Source organism: Scatophagus argus, chromosome 1 (genome assembly GCF_020382885.2).
Source record: "Scatophagus argus isolate fScaArg1 chromosome 1, fScaArg1.pri, whole genome shotgun sequence".
Taxonomy (NCBI): Eukaryota; Metazoa; Chordata; class Actinopteri; family Scatophagidae; genus Scatophagus; species Scatophagus argus.
In genome coordinates this window covers 17,074,233-17,092,442 of record NC_058493.1, presented here as the reverse complement: position 1 = coordinate 17,092,442, position 18,210 = coordinate 17,074,233, and the positions used below count along the sequence as shown (strand labels likewise).

Genomic DNA, 18,210 nt, shown 5'->3' with positions numbered 1-18,210 from the left:
TGAAACTTCTTATTCACATTCACAACTTCTTATTTTTTGGAATAACCAGAACGACAGATGTCTTCAAAATGTGATAATTCAACATCAAGAATTCCCTTTGATGAGAGTAATTAGGCGGCTGACTTGCGCTCGCGGCTCACCTCCCCGTAACCTTTTAGCTGATCTGTTTACTCAGTCCTCTCCCAAAAGACATCATAATTACTCACAAATCTACTTCAGTAAATATATAGTGAAATGTAAATGCTGATGAGCTCAAGTGTTTGGACTCCAGTCATGAGTAAACAATCCTACAATATAACCAGCAAGCCAACTAGGCTTTCTGAGAAATTTACAGACAACATTGATAAAATGGAAAAGATAACCTTCCCTCTCAAAATTAATGAGACCTCTGTGTTATTTTTCTTTTTTTGTGTAGGATTTAGTCCACTGCCTCCCTGGCTTGATGTGTAAACTGTGCAGAGCTGAGTCAAAACCTGTGACCTAATCTGAAACTGGTTCAGCACCTCCCTCTCATTTTGCTGTTGTGAATGAATCGGCCTCCTTCAAGTAGGAGAGCGCAAGACTCCCTAAGTCTGCTGTGCTCCATTAAATCTCTAATGATGCTCTCCAGTTTGAATTAAGAATCCAATATAACTGTCAAAAACAGATGTTTATCTGCAAGATGCTGGAGAGGGAAAGAAAGAGAGAGACTGGATAAATTAGCTCACAGAAAGCAGCAACAGATAGGAACACGTTTCCTGCCTTTGTTTGCCCTCCAGTTAGCATGCTACAGTGCTATTATGGATGGGCATGTTAGTGTGACATGCTAATTATGGTGCCGGAAGAACAAGGTGTTTCTTGTTCCTCTCAGATGAGAGGCTTATTTTATGTGTTACTCTGAAAATCCTCATCTGTCTCACTGTAACTCTTACTGACACTCCATGTTGTGACTCCATCCTGAGGGGTAAAATGTACCTTTGTCTCACTGTGCATCTCCTTTCTAGTCATCCTGTTCATGACCCGTAGCTGCAGCAGTTTGCAGCCTTTAACAGATTAGACAGACTGCATCATACCTGAATACGACTACCTGGCACTGTTGTTATACTGTTGGAATTCAGTTCTCTCCAAAGTCATAAACACAACACTTCATCTCTGACTGTTTCAGTTGTTAAATTCAAAGCTAATTTCTATGTTACACTCGTACATACATGCAAAATCTACCTTCTGAATTTCAGACAGTAATTCTCACCAGTGAACACAAATAAATTACATTAGTAGTGTAATTGTAAATCACATTTACAATTTACTAGCTAATTTTTTCAAATAGTAGTATGTTTTGAAGAAAAAGTTATTGCTGTCAGGGTTGTACAGAGGCTAGGTTTTTCTACACAGTGCCACATTTATGCACTTAAGACAAGTTGCAGGGAGGCAGTCTTGATGGATGATCTGCATATATAGCGCAGGACTTAATTGCCTTTTTAGAAGCAGTGATGCCATAGGCATTGCGGTTGCACCACTGGAAATGGAGCAGGTCAATTTGTGGATGTTTATTAAAAATGCATGTATATGTGACTGTTACACTTTGCCCAGTTTCTACATGACCAGACTTTACATGATAAGAATGCAATCCCCAAACAGCATACTTTACACCAGGAGTGACATGAAAGGCAAAATATCTAAAATTAATAAGGGACTTTTTTAATCATTCTACTTCCACTTAAAGCTGCTGAAGTACTTGGCAATGAACAGTTATGAGTAAATAAGCAAAAATCAAATATAAGGTTACTAAAGCATCCTCAGACTTCACCCACATTATTTAGCACTCTCGATGATCTGCTCCATCAGGACTTTGTGGGTGTGGTTTGATCATAGTTGATTGGCTGTGGCTTGGCAACATCAGGTTACAACCCAAACTTTCATTACATTCTCTGCTGTCTTCTTCCACCAGGGGGGTGTCTGGAGCTAAAACCCTCTCAGCTCTCTGATCTCAGTGAGGAAGTGGCTGGATGCCAAGGTCCCCTGAAATTGCAAATTTCTCATCCTGTCACTCAGAGTATGAGCAGCTCCCTTTCAGAGGCATCTTATTTGAGGTACTTGTAGAGGCAATGGTCGAAACAAGAATCAGTCAGTAAATCAAGAGTTTTTGATTTGTGGTTTGGCTCTCTCTTGACTACCAAGGACTGATACCCAATGCACATGATGCTTGAGTTGCAAAACTGTCACACACCAAGGCTATCAATCATACAGTTCTTCTTGCACTCGCCCGTGACCCCCCATGACAACCTTAGCTGTGCCGCAAACAGCTCAAATGAGAGGCCTCTCCTGTAAGTCAAAGAGTCGGGCTCAGCTGCAGTGTTCATTATGTAGGGGACAGTAGAAGTTGAAGCATGGCCTTGTTTTCTGGAGTCACTGCAGTCTCACAGTGGTGTGCACCATGCTGACCATCCATCATGTAACAGATACCTTACCCTTGAGCATTATGCCTGTGGTTTTTGCTTGTGTTTGTTCTTGTGTGCGTGCACTTTGCACATATGCTCATGGGTGTTTATCGGTGTTCCACTCTTGTGTTTCTTTTTTTTTCTCTGGCAGAATTTATTAGCATTTCAAACAGATACAGCATCTAAAAGTCTGTCACATCTCTTCTTTCAGGAAAATAAGATCAGAGTTCCTCACCCCGTGTCTCAAGCTGCTCAGGTCATTTGTTTTGATTGAGGGTGGCAGAGTGAGAAGCATATTAAAGAATGGATTGTTAACACACTGCCCTCTGCTTTGCTTTTGAGGTTTGGGCTCTCCCAAATGACTCTCTGGCCTTGTTTATAAATGAGGCCAGAAAGTCATCCAAAGTGTCCAAATCTACTTTCTGGTTAATGATCAATCTGGGCACACACCATTCTCTTGCACCTGGTATTTTAAAAATCTCTTGCCTGCGGTCTGCATTGTATTTACACGTTGGTTCCTACATCCTATATGCTATTTTTTGACCAAATTAAGAAATACTGTTTGCACATTCCATTCTTTCTAATGTAACAAAATAAGATGGGCTTCAACAACATTAAATATTGACCATGTTTGCTTTGATGCTGCCATGCAGCGCTTTGAAGGCAGCATTCTGTGACTTTGTGAAGCCAAGATACTGCAGCAGAAAAACTGCGGTTACTAACAAAGTCAGTCTTAGTTTTAGTCAGAATTTAAATACTTCATCTCATGTCATAAACTTTGTAGACATTTCTGTACATACATTATTTCAAATGAAAATTGGCATAAGAGAGTTCCAAAAATCCGTTTCATTCTCACAATGGTCAACAAAGATGAAGGCTAAAAGGCTGGATCTGGATACATGAAAGCCTCTCATTCAATTTCTGGCTGCTGTTTGCAATTATGTAGTGTCTGCTTTACAAAAGCAGCAGCTAATTACACAATTAGTGCCTGGGACTGTCCTCTGAAAACGAAGGAAAGCTCAAAAGCACATTTCAGTGCTGGCTTTGTTTGAGATCAGCAACTTTAGAACAGGGATTTAAATGAAGGCTACTGATTACGAAAAAGAAATGAATATCAACATCCAAAAACATTAACTAAGTCCACAATTAAGTAATTTGAGCCTTTACTTATGAAATTATAGCAGCAACCTAAAACTCATGCAGAAGGAGTTACTGACCAAAGTGTGTACGCGTGATGAAATAAAAAGGAAAAAGCTGTTTCACACAGCTGATGTAATATCAGCCCTGTGGCTGTGCAGTATGTGCTGCATGCATGTCCCACTGGAGCGATGTGCTGACAAACATATTCTTCACATATCTCCTTTCAATTTCCAGTCAGCTGCATGAAAACATCGACTAATCTGACTTGACCTCCCTCTCACCCCGACCCCCACCTCCACCCCCACTGAGCTTTCACCTCCTCTGTGCTCCATGGAGTTAAGATGAAGAGTCCTCACAGCAATTGACTTAGATCCATCAGCTGTCATCAGGCTGGCTGCTTCCCCCTGTTTCCAGCATTTATGTTGAGCTATCTGACTGCTGGCTCCACCTTCCTGTACAGACATGAGTGTGGTATCAATTGTCAAATAAGAAAATTTTCCCCAAAAACTTCAATTTCCCTTCAACTAGTAATTCTGTTCAGGTTACGCCACATCTCCAACACTATGTGCTCTCAGCGATAATGCATTATTTTTGCTTGAATGACTATGTAAGAGCAATCTTCTTTCCATCTCAAACAATTGCAACCTCTGTTTTGTCAAACAGAAAATTGAATTTTTTTAAGTCTGTAGAATCCAACTGGTCAGGGGTTGCAGTTTCATGATTACATTGTGGAGTGAGAGGGGGTTCGAAAAGTAAATATTACAAAATTGCTAGATGGAAGCGTATGTCTGAGTTTCAGTATAACAAGCAATCTGTTTTCCGAGGCTCATCTAATTGAGTTCTGTAAGGACATTCAGAAATAGGCTATTGAAGGATTTTCTCCTGCAATATACTGAGGATTACAGCTTATTGTGTTGTGTGTACCCTTGATAAGTCCAGAGCCAGGTGGCAATAGAAATGAGCTTCACTCCTTGTAAGGCACATACCATTAGATCATTACTCTCCATCTGCGTGACAGATGTTGTTTGCCAGAAATTATTAATTTTGCATTTGGGTCAGGCTGTTTGTTTGAAGCATCGCACATTAAACACACTATAACATGCAAATTAAAGGGATTCAAATAAAAGATGCAAAGGACTTCTGCTTGCTGATGTTTCACTTCAGATGAAGGTTTGCTCTTTATCTTAAGCTGTGCGACACTGATGTTTAACTTACTCTGATATAAAACAGAGAAAAGCAGCAGATCCTCACATCTAAGCAGCTGGAATCTGATACCATTTGGCATTTATGGTTAATTAAAGACTTGAAATACTGACATACAATTATGTAATACATGACTGGATTGTTAATACATTGACAGTATGTAAGCAGCATGCTATCTGGTTCGAGGAGAAGCTTCATCATACAATTAGATAACATAATCCAGTGGTGTAAACTTTTAAGGGTTTGGGCCCATCCAAAGGGGTCATGAAATGATTACTGGGGTGAAAGAAAAAAAGCTCTAATTTCTATTACTTTTTAAACCATCTCAAACAGTTATTTAAGTTAAGCACTCAAAATCCAAAACTTCTAGTTTCATCTTTAATAGTGCACTGCATTTTTATAGGAGCTTGAAATGTGTTTTATGTACAATAATAATCTGATAAGTAACTAGTAACTGTGGCTGCCAAATAAAAAGCACATTTTTCATCTGAAATTAGTGGAGTTTGACTTTAAAGCAGTGTTTGGAAATACTCATGTACCTCAAATCTGTACTAAAGCAGCCTACAGAATTTCAGTAGTTACAAACAGACAACAGCAATTAGACCCTGACAATTACAAACACAGACAGGCAGACTGATTGACAGACTGTGTTAGACGCGCGCATGGAGTCATGTCTTCGGTCTTATCTGCATTCAGGTGTAGAATTTCAGCACCGCACACAGCTGAAGGTGAAGGTAAAAACTGATGGCACGGCAACACTGATGTCTATGATCTGCATTAAAGCACAGATCTTAGATCTATATGCTGTGCAGAGCACTTTGTGTTTACTTAGACAAACTCAAATCGTTTCTAAATCCAGTGGAAGAACAGGAAAATCTTCTAGCTGTGGAGGCCTTCATAATCAATTCATCTGTTCAGGAGGATCTTGTATCAAATGCCGCTCTGTGCACAGGAGGACAAGAATAGAAATAGAGTTTTGCTTCAGTGCTCACAAGATGTCTCTCTCAACAGCACTGCAGGAGCAGAGGTACAGACTCTAAATCCAGATTGTAGTGATTAGACATTGTTTGAGAGTCTGTAGTCTGTGAGTTTAGGCACTTCAGCCTTTTCTGCTGGTTTAGATAAGAGCGGCTGTCTGAAATTTCTCAGGTCAGTGGTGTCAGGGTGGGTGTTGTCAGCGAGCAGTCAGAGGGCAGACTATTGTTGTCACAGCAAAATGAACCATAAATATGTATCTCACCTAACGTACTGTGTGACAAGCACAGATTGAATCACGCTCTGAGGTGTGATTAAATTTTGATTAACCAGTGCTGTACCAAGCTCTCTTTGTTCCTGAGCCAAAATGTTAATCTTCACAACAGGTTTCCTGGCTTTGCCCTGATTAACTTTTGGAGGATCTGGATGGAAGGATGGGTAGATATACAGATAGATATATATAAAGGAATTCATCAGCCAAAAACTCTGTTAAGCTGCTGCAGTTACAGTGGCTTGTCAAAAGAAAGCAACACCGCAACTGTCAGCATGTTTTGATTAAAATGTTCCTAAGTCCTGATTGGTGCACAGGAGTGTGACATAACATGTTTCCATCAGAGCAACAATTATGAATGTAACATACAGTCTAACTTGTATGAGGAGAAATGATTTCTGGAATAAATATCAAAGGAGACATCCAGTCATGAAGTCATGGGGTTTAAGAGACACAAACTGTTGGATGGCCAGCAGAAGTTTTCATTCAGGAAAATGTATTTGTATACTCAGCTTTTGTCCAAACTAAATAAATTAAGCTGATGATCAGCGATTGATTCAGTAGCAGCTGATATCTGTGTCAGAAGAGGAATAACACACGCTTTCTTACAGCGCTAGATAGATTTAACTTCTGTAAGAAGTTACTGAGGGCTAAAAGCAAATAGACTGCAGATAATACAGTCAATATCCATTTTAACTGTTTAATCTGATTTATAGGCTTCCTCATGGCGCTTCATCCATCACTGTCAAAAGATAGTTAAATTGTAATAGATAAAATGTCACAATACCGACATCCTCTCACTTGTTTAACACTCACTGAATATAACAGTATTCCCAGCAGTGCAGGAAATGAGCCCTGTGGCTTTTTAAACTCCGTGTTGATGATTCGGTTGACTGGAAGATACAGAAAGCTGAAATATGTAATATTATGAGTCAACGTTTTAACTGCTGAAAACAACATGACTATTAGTGGCCTGCAGTGTTAAACTTGGAGAAAGAAAAACAACTTAAAGATTTTAGAGCTGCGCTGATCAGTATTTTTGTATTAACAACTGATCAAAAAAAAAGTATAATGTGAAATTTAATGCTCATGGCGCTGAACCCGCAGAGTTCCTGGCTTTGCAGTTCTCCTCAACTCAGAGCTGAAACTCAGCTTCTTTCAGCTCATTGTTTTGGATTTCCAGCCCTCAACACTTCTGTTTTGGTTCACTCCCTCATCTCCAGCTGCAACAGATGGCAGATTTCAGCCAACAAGCCTCTAAATACCCACAATGCACTGCATGCCCAGCACTGAACAGATAACAGAACATAGAGGAGCGTTTAGTGTCTACAGAGACAGATATTTCTCTTTGGATTTGATTGGGACTGAAACTGCATAATTTCATTTTTTGTCTGTAGTTATGTATCAGTTTTCTCATTGATTATTATAAACTATATTTTTACATAGTTTTTAAAATAGCCTATATGTAAAGAGGAGTGATTTTTTTCATTAACTAATTCTGTCTATTTACTAAACCAACTCTCCGACATGGCAGCTGGTCGGAGATGATTTCCCTCTCCCTTTCAGCTTTTTAAGTTTTGTTTTTCCCATACACAACTTCATTTTCTACTTTAACAAATCCCTTATTCGCTATTGTGCTCTTTTACTTCACATACACCACTGACAGATACGCACAAAAACAAATGGATTCGTCGGCCGATTAATTTGCATAGGTTGAAAGCATTCAAGCGTGGCATAAAAAGGGCAAAGATTAAAGTTACATCTGCATCTGCTGGCAATTACATCCTGTCAGTTTTTTTTTTAGTTAATATGCTCACCTATGGTCTGATGCCTGGGGATATGTGAGAATGCAGAGAATGTGCAGCTTAGGACTCGTAGCCATGGCTACACAGTTTCAACTCAGATTCACTCTCACAAAAAACAATTAACAGTGACATTTATCCACATGTGAAGCTTTTTGGCTGCACAGTGAACACAAATTTCACACCCACATGCATTGTTCTGGCAAATCTGTTTTTCTGCTTAAGCATTCCTCTAATGCTGTTGGCTTGCTGCAGGTTGTTGCTGCAGGAGAGTCATTTTATCTTTGGCAGAGTTTATGTTTATTTTCAAATGAGAAGTAGGTGCTTAGACTATTCCCATTTTCTGTTTTCTGTGTTTGTGTGTTGTCCCATTCACCCTGCGGTACTGACAGCCTCCCCTCAGCTACATGTCGCTCACCTGCAGGGGAGAGAACAGAGAAAACCTCCTCTGTGGATCCTATGGGGTGTTCAGATATTCTCACTTCTGACAAGCTGCTTCCTTTCGCAATATGGTTTTCAACACTCAGCTGATTCCCCTGATCACACACCACAAGTTGTGCCAGGAATATATCCCTCAATGTTTTATGTCTTTGTGTCGGGGGCAGAAAATAATGACAAGACATGATAAGTTGCCTCTCAGAGCTTTCTCCCACAAGTAGCAAATAGATGAATTATAGAGATGGAGCGAGAGACTGAAATACAGGAAGAAAAAGGGGGAGAAAGGTGGGGGGAGGGGGAGTTACTTTAAGGAATAGTTCAGTATTTTGAGAAATACACTTCTTTCTCAGATATATTTTAGATCTGTAGGCTACCTCATGTCTTTACAGTAAACGACTTTGCTCAGTTTGGCATAAAGAAACAGCTAGTCTGACTGCCCAACAGCAAAACCCAACAACACATCTAAAGGTCATGAATTAACAAAATGTATTTCGTCTGTTCATCCATACAAAACCTGAAGCTCAAAATATGGACATATGGAGGTATTATGTGCAGCACAGTATTTCTGGGCTGGGACCAGTAACTTCCAGGAGTTGTGTGTCAGAAAATAATATGACAAATAACATAAAACCACAAAATGCATGTTTTCATACTTTGGCTTTTGTTTGATTATACAAACAAGGTATTAGCTATAGAGTTACTAGAGGACAGATGCTGTTAACAGCACTGATTGCTACTTCTGTACAGGTTTGAGAGTAGTATAAATCCTCTTATCTAATTCTTGGCAAGACGAAATAACCATATGTTTTCGTAAAATGTTTAACTATTGTCTAAAAAGCTCATGAACTGGACTCAAATGCAATCTATATGAAAACTACAATTACAGAGTACAGAGTAAAAATGAAATACTTTTGTAGAGAAGCACTGGAAATAAGGTGGTGCCTTTAAGACAACCTTTGAAATTAAAATATATATATATATATATATATTTATATACAGTATATATATATATATAAATGCTTTATAAAAAGAATTACCCAGTACATGCCCTGTGTCCTTTTACAATAGCTTTGTCAAGTGCCAGTAGGTATAGTTTAATTGATTTTACACTGGATGTGGATCCAGTGGATTATACACTATTGCTCTGTTTTATTGTTCCTGTTAACCTAGATTGTTAACCTGTAATGATGTTCTTAAACAGATGCAAAGTAATTCAAAAATGTCTTTATTTCCTCCTTAAGCACAAAACTGCCTCTTGTCTTTATCTCTGGTGCTATTGTCTAGTATATTTTACTGATGCCCTAAATGTGCTAGATAATTAGAGTGTAATTTATATACAGTAATCTAAAGCTTCACTTGAGTACATACAGCTTTTCTTCACTATAGCCAAACATCATGTTTATGCCAAATTGTTGAGTCCTACTGAGAGAGTTCTTTGCACTTAACAAAGCACAAATAAAACAAACAATTATCAAGGACAACCACAAAACTGTTTGGAATCAAACAAAAATATTTCTCTTTTAAACACATTTTCACTCAGAGAGGGATTCCTTCTACCCAACAGTAAGCATCATGTTTCCCCCAGGTAATACAAATAATACTTGTTGCCTTTTTATTCCATAAAGAGAGTGAGTACATATTTCTCTTTTTTTTTCATACAGGGCAAATTCAGATTATAGTTTTTCTGGAAAGTTTACACTGAAGAGGTGCTTTGCTCCTGTGACAAATTGACCATGAGAATACAATTTTTCATGACTCCAGAAAGGCAGGAGACGTACCTGTTAAAAGCCAGTGTTTAATTTCCACAGCAATGCAAATGACTGTAATTTTGCAAATGGTAGATCTCAAAGGGGAAATACACACACATTATCTTCATTAAAATCAGGAGAACACTTTTCTGAGATGCTGTATGTGACTCAGACGGAGAGAGAGAGAGCCACATCACTGTGGGACATACACTCTCTGCAGTGTATTTTGTGTGATGATGTGTCAAATCAACATAAGCAATGAATCTATGTATGATGGTACAATATTAAGCAAATGTTCATACGCAGCACAGTCATTTTAACGCTGTTAAGTAATGCTTGGAAAGTGCTCCAGCCTTGAAAATCAGGATGACAGGTCAGCTAAAAGATGATGTAAGTAATGTACATGGGAATACGGTTTAGTTGTCTTTCTTTCATTCAAATGTTTCAGCATGCATTATTGCATATATTAAAATGTGTTATTGAGGGAGGTCCTTTTGGTGAAAGTGGGTTTCTATGTATTTTTAATGCCATGGTTTGCAGAGTTCTGCTCGAATGTAAATGGTAATGAGGACTGGCATGTTGAAAACAGGCTGTGCCACTCGTCTCCTCCTCAGGTGCAGAACAGCAGCCCCAAGCTTCTGTCCTTATATTTGTCATTACAACCTGACAACATCACCGTCATGACGCTGTATTTTCTAAATGCTGTGTGCATACACGTTAGTCTGGATTGTTCAACAAAAATTCCTTTCTGAAGGCCAAATCTACGGTGGCTCTGAGATCTCAACATGTTGCACTGCGCCAAAGACAACACACGCAGTGCTGTTCCACTTTGTTCCCTGGCACTTGCAACATTTCTGAACTTGCTTTGTTTTATGTATTTAGTTGTGTTTTCTAACCTTGCAGTGCAATTTCCAGTGCATGTGCTTCCAGTGCATGCTATTTTGTTATTGCTATATTGTTGTCAGATTGGTGAAGACATTTTCTATTTTTGCTTGTGTTTTCTCTATTTGCAGTGAATTATCAGGGCAAATGTAACACACCAAACATTCTTGATGATCAAAAATATATTTGAGATTGACAGTAGATTCCAGTTATCTTAATTTCAAACATAGGGCAGTCTATTTTAGGTTTTAAATTTGATTTGAATCCCAGATTCTGCCTGTTACAACAAAAGAAAAAAGGCACTTGCACTCAGCAGCTTACATTAGTTATTTTACTGTTACATATTACAAATATTTGAAATATTAACACTTACAAAATAATCTATAATTTTCAGATTTATTTAAACATGTTCCCACAACTGTACAGCTAAATCGCATAACAAAGCTACAAACCTGAGACACTAAATTAAAATGATTACAGCAGGGACAGGTTCAGAAAGCTTGCTACACGGTAGCAATTAGGAACATTACAAAAACATATTAGATCCATTACATCCTTTAAGTCAACAAAACTCGGACTGTACTGTATTTACCACAAAATATTCTAAATATAATACCTTGTCAAATCTGCAAAATAGTTGCCAACTATGGCTGATCCTGTTGGCAAAATAAAATGTTTAACATTTACGATGTGATGTCGACTGCTCATCTGAAGACATCATGGTGCTGAAAATGATTGTGTCGAATCATGCACCACTCTTTTCTTCTGGACTCCTGCTTCTCTCTCTCTCTCTCACACACACACACACACACACACACTTGCACACACACATGGGCACACAAAAGAAACATCTCTATCCAGTCCCGTGTGCTATTCACTGACATGTTCCTTTCAGCAGTCGATCATAGGGAGCTGTTAAACAGCACGTTTGTGATGAACCATTTCTGTCCAGTGCATTTCTGCAGAGCCAGTTGGTAGCCGAACTCATTGTCACTGCTCACTACCAGCTCAAGGCATCTCTTTGATTTCCTGTTCTGAATGGATCCTCCCTGAAAAGATAAAAGCAGCCTGGTTAAAATTGTGCCTGGCTAGAAGAACAATTTGTGCGCACAATATAACTTGCTTCCTTTAAACACACACTGCTGTGAATGGATGCGGATGTGAGCTGCTGAATCGCCCTGAGCTCTGGGTGTTTTGGCTGATTCATACTACCGTCCTCATTGGGCCCACCAGATAGCATCAACATGGTTTCAAGGCAAAAAACAAAACAAAACAAAAAAACTACGCAACTGCCAGAGTAGTCATTAACTTTCTCCCTAGCCAGGCCAAAATTTGGAGAGAATACAGTGGATGAAAAGGCTCAAAAGAGGAAAATGAGAAACACAAACAAACAGACAGTAACATCTGGTACTGGAGGTGGAGGAGAAATTAAATCTGAGCCACAAGGGGCACGGAAGCAGTAAGAGGGCATTTATGTACTATGTGTAGTGTCCTCAGCCAGCACATAAAGTGCAGTGACTCGTGCAATCAAGGGCATTTTTCAACTAAATGGTATCAGTTACATAAAGCCATATTTGTTTCAGATATTTATTGAATCCGCTTCTTTGTGTACGGCAGCTCTGAACTGAGCTGTGAGTGAGTAAACTGCAGAGATTACAAGACTGTTACGTTCTATGCTGTTCTGATCTCTGCGACAATCGAGCAACTCCATCAGCGGCCTTGTTAAAATTGTGCTGCACAGAATCAACAAGTAAGTCGGACCTTCTTTTATTAAGCTGCTGCTTTGCAAGGTCAAAAATAAACCTTCAAGCTCAATCATTATGTAATGCAACTGGGAAACAAAGATGTGAAAAAACATTATTATATTTATTTTTGCCTTTAAGGTTTTGCCTGTTAGCTGAGAACAGAACCCACGGGAGAGACTTTTAAAGAAGTATTTACTGAGAAACATTTGGTGCAGACATAAGCTCCACTGCCCTTATTTTCCAAGGCTGGATCAGACTGCCTGAGCCTGCCAACGTGTAAAAAGAAACGTGCATTAAACAGCCTGTTTAAGCCCTGTTCAGAGATGTTGATGTAAGATATTTGTTTTTATCTTTCAGCTAAGAAAACTATATCAAAATTATCTACCTGCAGGTGTTTTAAAAACAGAAAGTTAGTTATTGTAGCAGAGATTATGCCACACAGCTGAAGGAGGATATCACGTAGCTTTAAAACCTCTGCGCTGGTAGGCTACAAGGGTGTGTCTTACACCTTCACGCAAAAACCTCCATAATTCTGGTTAAAAGAAGAGACAATGTAATGTATGCCTTGCCTGGGAATAGTAGCATCTTTTTTCAATATCAAACTAATCCAGTGATAATTGTTTGTACATCCACGACTGCTCAGCAAACAGGAACTGCTAATAGCTAATCTAGCATACTGTTGCTAAAATGTAAACAAATATAACAAATATGAAAAAAACAAGAGCTTGTAGCCAATACAGTTAACTCACTTCATGGTGATATTATACTATGCCTAAGCAATATGGAAACTTTAGCTCCAAACCTTACAGCACAATTATCACTAAAAGAATAATAAAATCTGTTAATATTAACAGAAAAATTGAAAGTGTTTTGTCTTGTTTATCCAAACCAATCAGTTGCAAGTGACGCATCCATCCCACTGACAAAAAGGCTTTTATATCAGTTGCTAAGCACAGTTAATATTTGCTAACAGTTGTTATTTATAGGTCAACTTACCACACGCACAGCCTTACTTCCACTCACAGATGTGTGTACTTTTCTGGTTGAAAAATTACATCCCTGTTCTTAATCCTGATTGGCTGACTCAAACCGGAGGAAAAAGGCATCCATTAGCACAACACAAGGCCTATTTGAAAGGCTGAACAAATCGAAGATGTGGGTGGTGATTCAGAGGCATGGAACTAGGCCAACGTTAAACCCAGAATCCCTGAAAATCTGAAACTGATAAAAGGAGCCGCTCTGGGTACTCAGCCTAGTTATCTATATAATGTCTTGGTTCTGCTCGTTAAAACACCCTCTGGGTGTTGGCTAATGAATGTATAGATGAGCATATCGCCTGTTGGTAGCTTGCTATTTGATTTAGGATGCTGTGGTTTGTTAGGTTCTGCATTATATTTACTATGCCATACATAGAACAATAAGTATGTGTTGTGAAAAAATAAAAAGGTATCACCCACACATACCTACAAAACACACATTATAAACAGCCCAAACAGTCCCACCCGCTGAACATGTGCTGCTTTTTTTTTTTCTCAGAAAAATCAGCACCCGCCAACATATGACTAATCACTACATGGAAACACATATTTCATTCTTTCACAGACCAAGGCTTATCAAAGTCACTTCTACTTGGATAATTAGAGGTCTTTACAATGAGGGAAGTGAAGCAATTTTGCACATTTCACTGGGAAGAGATGAAAATATCTCCAGTTAATCAGGTGCTGTGCAGAACAGTGCAAGATTTGAAGTAAGAAACTATCTATTCGGAGCTTCACACTTTGCACATGTGCAGTCAAAACTGCATCAATAATTGATTCCTCATTTCAGAGACATGATACTCTCCATCCTACTTACTGAATTATACAAAGTTAACAAAAATAACCACTTAAAGTTCAGTGTGAGGATACATGAAGCATGAGTTCAAACCTTTTCACACTTTGCGTCCATCATGCTGTAAAACCAAACAAATGCGCCTGTACAGCCAGCAGAGAAGTGGTACGTTCAAATGAATATTGTACTTGTTATAACAAGCATGAAATATGAAGCATATAAAGGATTTTATACATATTTGGCTGAAAGAGGAACAAAATGTATAATTAACACGGCACTGACAGCATAGCAGGTAACAATATGAGGTTTTTTAAGACCCAAATCAAAGCGCACAGTAAATTCCCTTGCTGTCATGAGGCATTTTGAGACTTGGCTGCTTGCTTTGTTAAACACAGTCTACAAGCGCAGAGGCGCCAATGAAGAAAGACAATCATAAAATTTTAAATGAGTCTTTGTGTCTAAATAAGTTGCATGACTGAGGGGAACTCCAGTCAATGCTACCTTCTCGATTGGTTTACCCATCACGATAAACAAATGACATTCACTCAAGGCTGAATATTAACAGGAAACTGAAGGTTAAGCTTGAGTTTTCTGACCATGTGATGGGCGCTGTGTTGTTTGTTGTCACCTGAGTGAAGAACCAGTGGAGCTTCATGCGTTTGGCTGTGGCGTAGCTGCACTCGATGAGGCGCGGTCTGCTATTCACATCCACCAGGCACTTGTTGTCATCGTCATCAATGGTCGGACTGAGGAGCCCAATGTGGAGCTGCTGAGTACTGGTGTAGTACACATTCTGCAAGAAACATCATATCTTCCTATGAACAATCTGTGCTGTTCTGTACTCTATACGATCACACCGCTGGGGTTGACATTCAGATAATGGCCCTTCCAGAGCTGTATATGACCATACAGGTAATAAACTATGCAGCAAATGAGGCTTGCTCTTGGGTTGTCTTTGGGTATGAAAGAGACATCTATGCAGCTGATTTACATACACTAAATATGCATATTTATTCAGTTATCCTGACTGAATGAGGAGGAAAGACAAGGCAATGCGCTGAAAAGAAGCTCATCATTAATTCAGGAATGGGGAGAAAACCCAAATAATCGTGTCCTCTTCAATGTAATCCTTTCCAAGTGTTTTTTATTTCTTTTTCTTTTCAAGGGCAGCCATTTGCCCATATGAAGCTAAGAAAAGCTGAAAATCATTTGAAGAAATGAAGCTGGAGAAGCATATTCAGCATACAGAAAGAAAACGGCTTAGCGGTGTAGGTACAGGCTACAGGCAGAGGGGCAGGCTTTAGTTTGATGTAGTACACACAGAGTGACTGTACATACAAGGCTATATGATGAAATGAAATGGCACATTTTTTTCAACTCACAAAGATGTAAAGAAGTAAACTTCTACTCCACTACATTTCAGTTGGTAATATTATATCAGCTATAATTATTACTTCAATTCTTCAATCATCACATGATCCTGCTGATTTTTTGAACCTGGATTCAAGTTCACTGGATTAAAGTATGTAAATATATATTGTATAAACAGTAAGATTCTACTTATATATCTAGGCATCAGCATTAACAATCTAATATTGACATGTATAACAACAGAGTACTCTTATTTTTGATTTTCTATATACATTTTAATCATAATCTGCTTTTACTTAAAGAGGCCATGTTATTCTTTTAGTGTAGTCAGTCTTTTTCTGCCATTACCTATCTATGTTGCTATGTAACAGCACCACTTTCAGTCCGAGGGACCTTGCTCCACCGAGGTCCACCACTGAAACCTAGTGAATCTGCCATTGTTTTATGATAAGCCATGGAGGATATGGAGAGTACAAGCAAAGCCTGCCAAAGTCTGTGTTGTTGGTTACAAGTGCCAACTCAGAAGTTTTCATCTACACATACTTCCTTCAATATCTCTTTAACACAATACAATTATGTCTTTTACATAACATCAACACCGTTGTGTCATTCTGGCCATATTTGACAAATGAGCATAATATTGACTCTGTAAGGCGAATTTTGAATGAGGAACTTTTCTTGTTAACGGGTTATTTTTACATTGTTGTACTGTAAGTGTCTGAGTACTTCCTCCACTAACTAGCAACTTAAAGCAAGTGAACCAAAACTAAATTGAGGGGAAGACACAGAATCCAAATGAACAGGCATAACAAGAATTCAAATTAAAAAGAGGCATAACAACAGTTTGGAGAACTTACATTCATATGAGAGTAAAACTATGTAGAAGGGATATTCTGACAGGACACTCCCCTCAAAATCATGGCCATATTTGCTTATTCTGCTGCTTGTCTTACTTTTATCCTCTTACTCTAATCTTATGTGCCTGATATTGCCCAAACAGCCTCCTGCCTCCTTCACACCAGACGTTACACAGTCTGACTAGTGTAATTTTTTTTATTTTTTAGTATTTCATTTGTGCTGCTCATTTCTGGAGCAGCACAGACTGCCAGGCTGTATGTGGCAGTGATTTCTATTGTTGCTGTGCTTAAGTCAGTATGTTGTGATGCTGCTTGAGTCGAAGTGCTGTGCCGTACGTTTGCTGACAACATGCTCTTGTAAAATCAGACACTCCTTGTGGATTGTAAGCTTTGTAATACCCTTCCTTTCATATGTGCCTGTGCAATTTTCTTTTAGCAGGTTAATATTTACACCTAAACACCTTGGATACAAAATCTAGCAAAGAAAATCTGTGAAAAGTATTGCTGTCACTTACAATGCCACATTTTGACTGACGACAGTAAACATCTGCAGCAATCTGTGTATGTGTTTTATTATACAGGAAATCCAAGGACTAATTCCTCTTGATGATGTAACACTGAAACATAAAAATAGAACAGACTGGGTTTGTCTTGCACAGGAGCTCCCTAATCTCATTAGGAACGCTGGTGCTACTCCAATCCTTTGTTTGATATGCCTGGATTTAAGAGAGATTTAGAGCATATAACATACAGATTTATAATTTCCTAGTTTTTAAATTCTAGGTTTCAGGATGGAGTGTAGGAGTTGACATCTGTGCCTTGTAGGGAAAAGTGTTCCTAAGATTACACAGATTTCTACTGAATCAGTTTTGCTGTAAACATCAATACAGGCATAATGAGTGTGAAATGTTCAATAGATTCACTTGAATTTAGAGGGATAATGTGAGATCTAAATGTGAGATCAAGCCTCACTCTATAATACAACTTTAAAGCTGCCACAGCAGGGTTAAACAATCGCTGACAACAATCTGCTGAGACATAATGGGATGGAGGGATCGATAGGAGTTGGAAAAGGCTGGAGAAAGTAAATGCTAATCAAGTTGTGCTAACATTTGAAGACACTTAAACTCCCTGTTGTTTGGGCTGAGATACATCCTGAACAAGTAGCGCAGAGGTACGGTTTTAAAGACATCGACTGATGGAAAACTCATATAATAATCAAGGGACTGAAATAAACCCGAGCTCTATTAGATTGAATCTAAATGTTTAGCTGTTTAATCTCTTAAATGTCTGTGCGATAATAAGAAAGTAAACCTTTTGACATCAAACCCAAGAAAGCTGGAGACAGAAACAAATGTTCAGGTACAATCTTGCTTTGTGTTTTGTCAATAATACAGCATTTTATTCTGAACAGGGTTCATCTGGGACAACTCTAAGTGAAGTTGTAAGAAAAATGGAGACAAGTTTAATATGTATTCATAAACAGTGAGGACATTTTCTCTAAAGGACAGCATAGAAAACCTGGTCCTCT

The 18,210-nt window shown here is 38.7% G+C and overlaps 1 protein-coding gene across 1 annotated transcript in view; it reads right to left on the bottom strand.

Annotated features, from left to right (window-relative positions):
* Positions 1-11,258: 11,258 nt before the first annotated feature.
* The window catches only part of galnt18b (UDP-N-acetyl-alpha-D-galactosamine:polypeptide N-acetylgalactosaminyltransferase 18b), a 66,010-nt gene continuing 59,058 nt past the window's right edge, over positions 11,259-18,210 (bottom strand). The window contains exons 10-11 of the mRNA XM_046387876.1: positions 15,080-15,244; positions 11,259-11,925 (exon numbers count right to left, since the gene is read on the bottom strand). Of these exons, the coding sequence (XP_046243832.1) occupies positions 11,779-11,925; positions 15,080-15,244 (312 nt within the window). The 3' untranslated portion in view covers positions 11,259-11,778. The remainder of the gene's footprint in view (positions 11,926-15,079; positions 15,245-18,210) is intronic.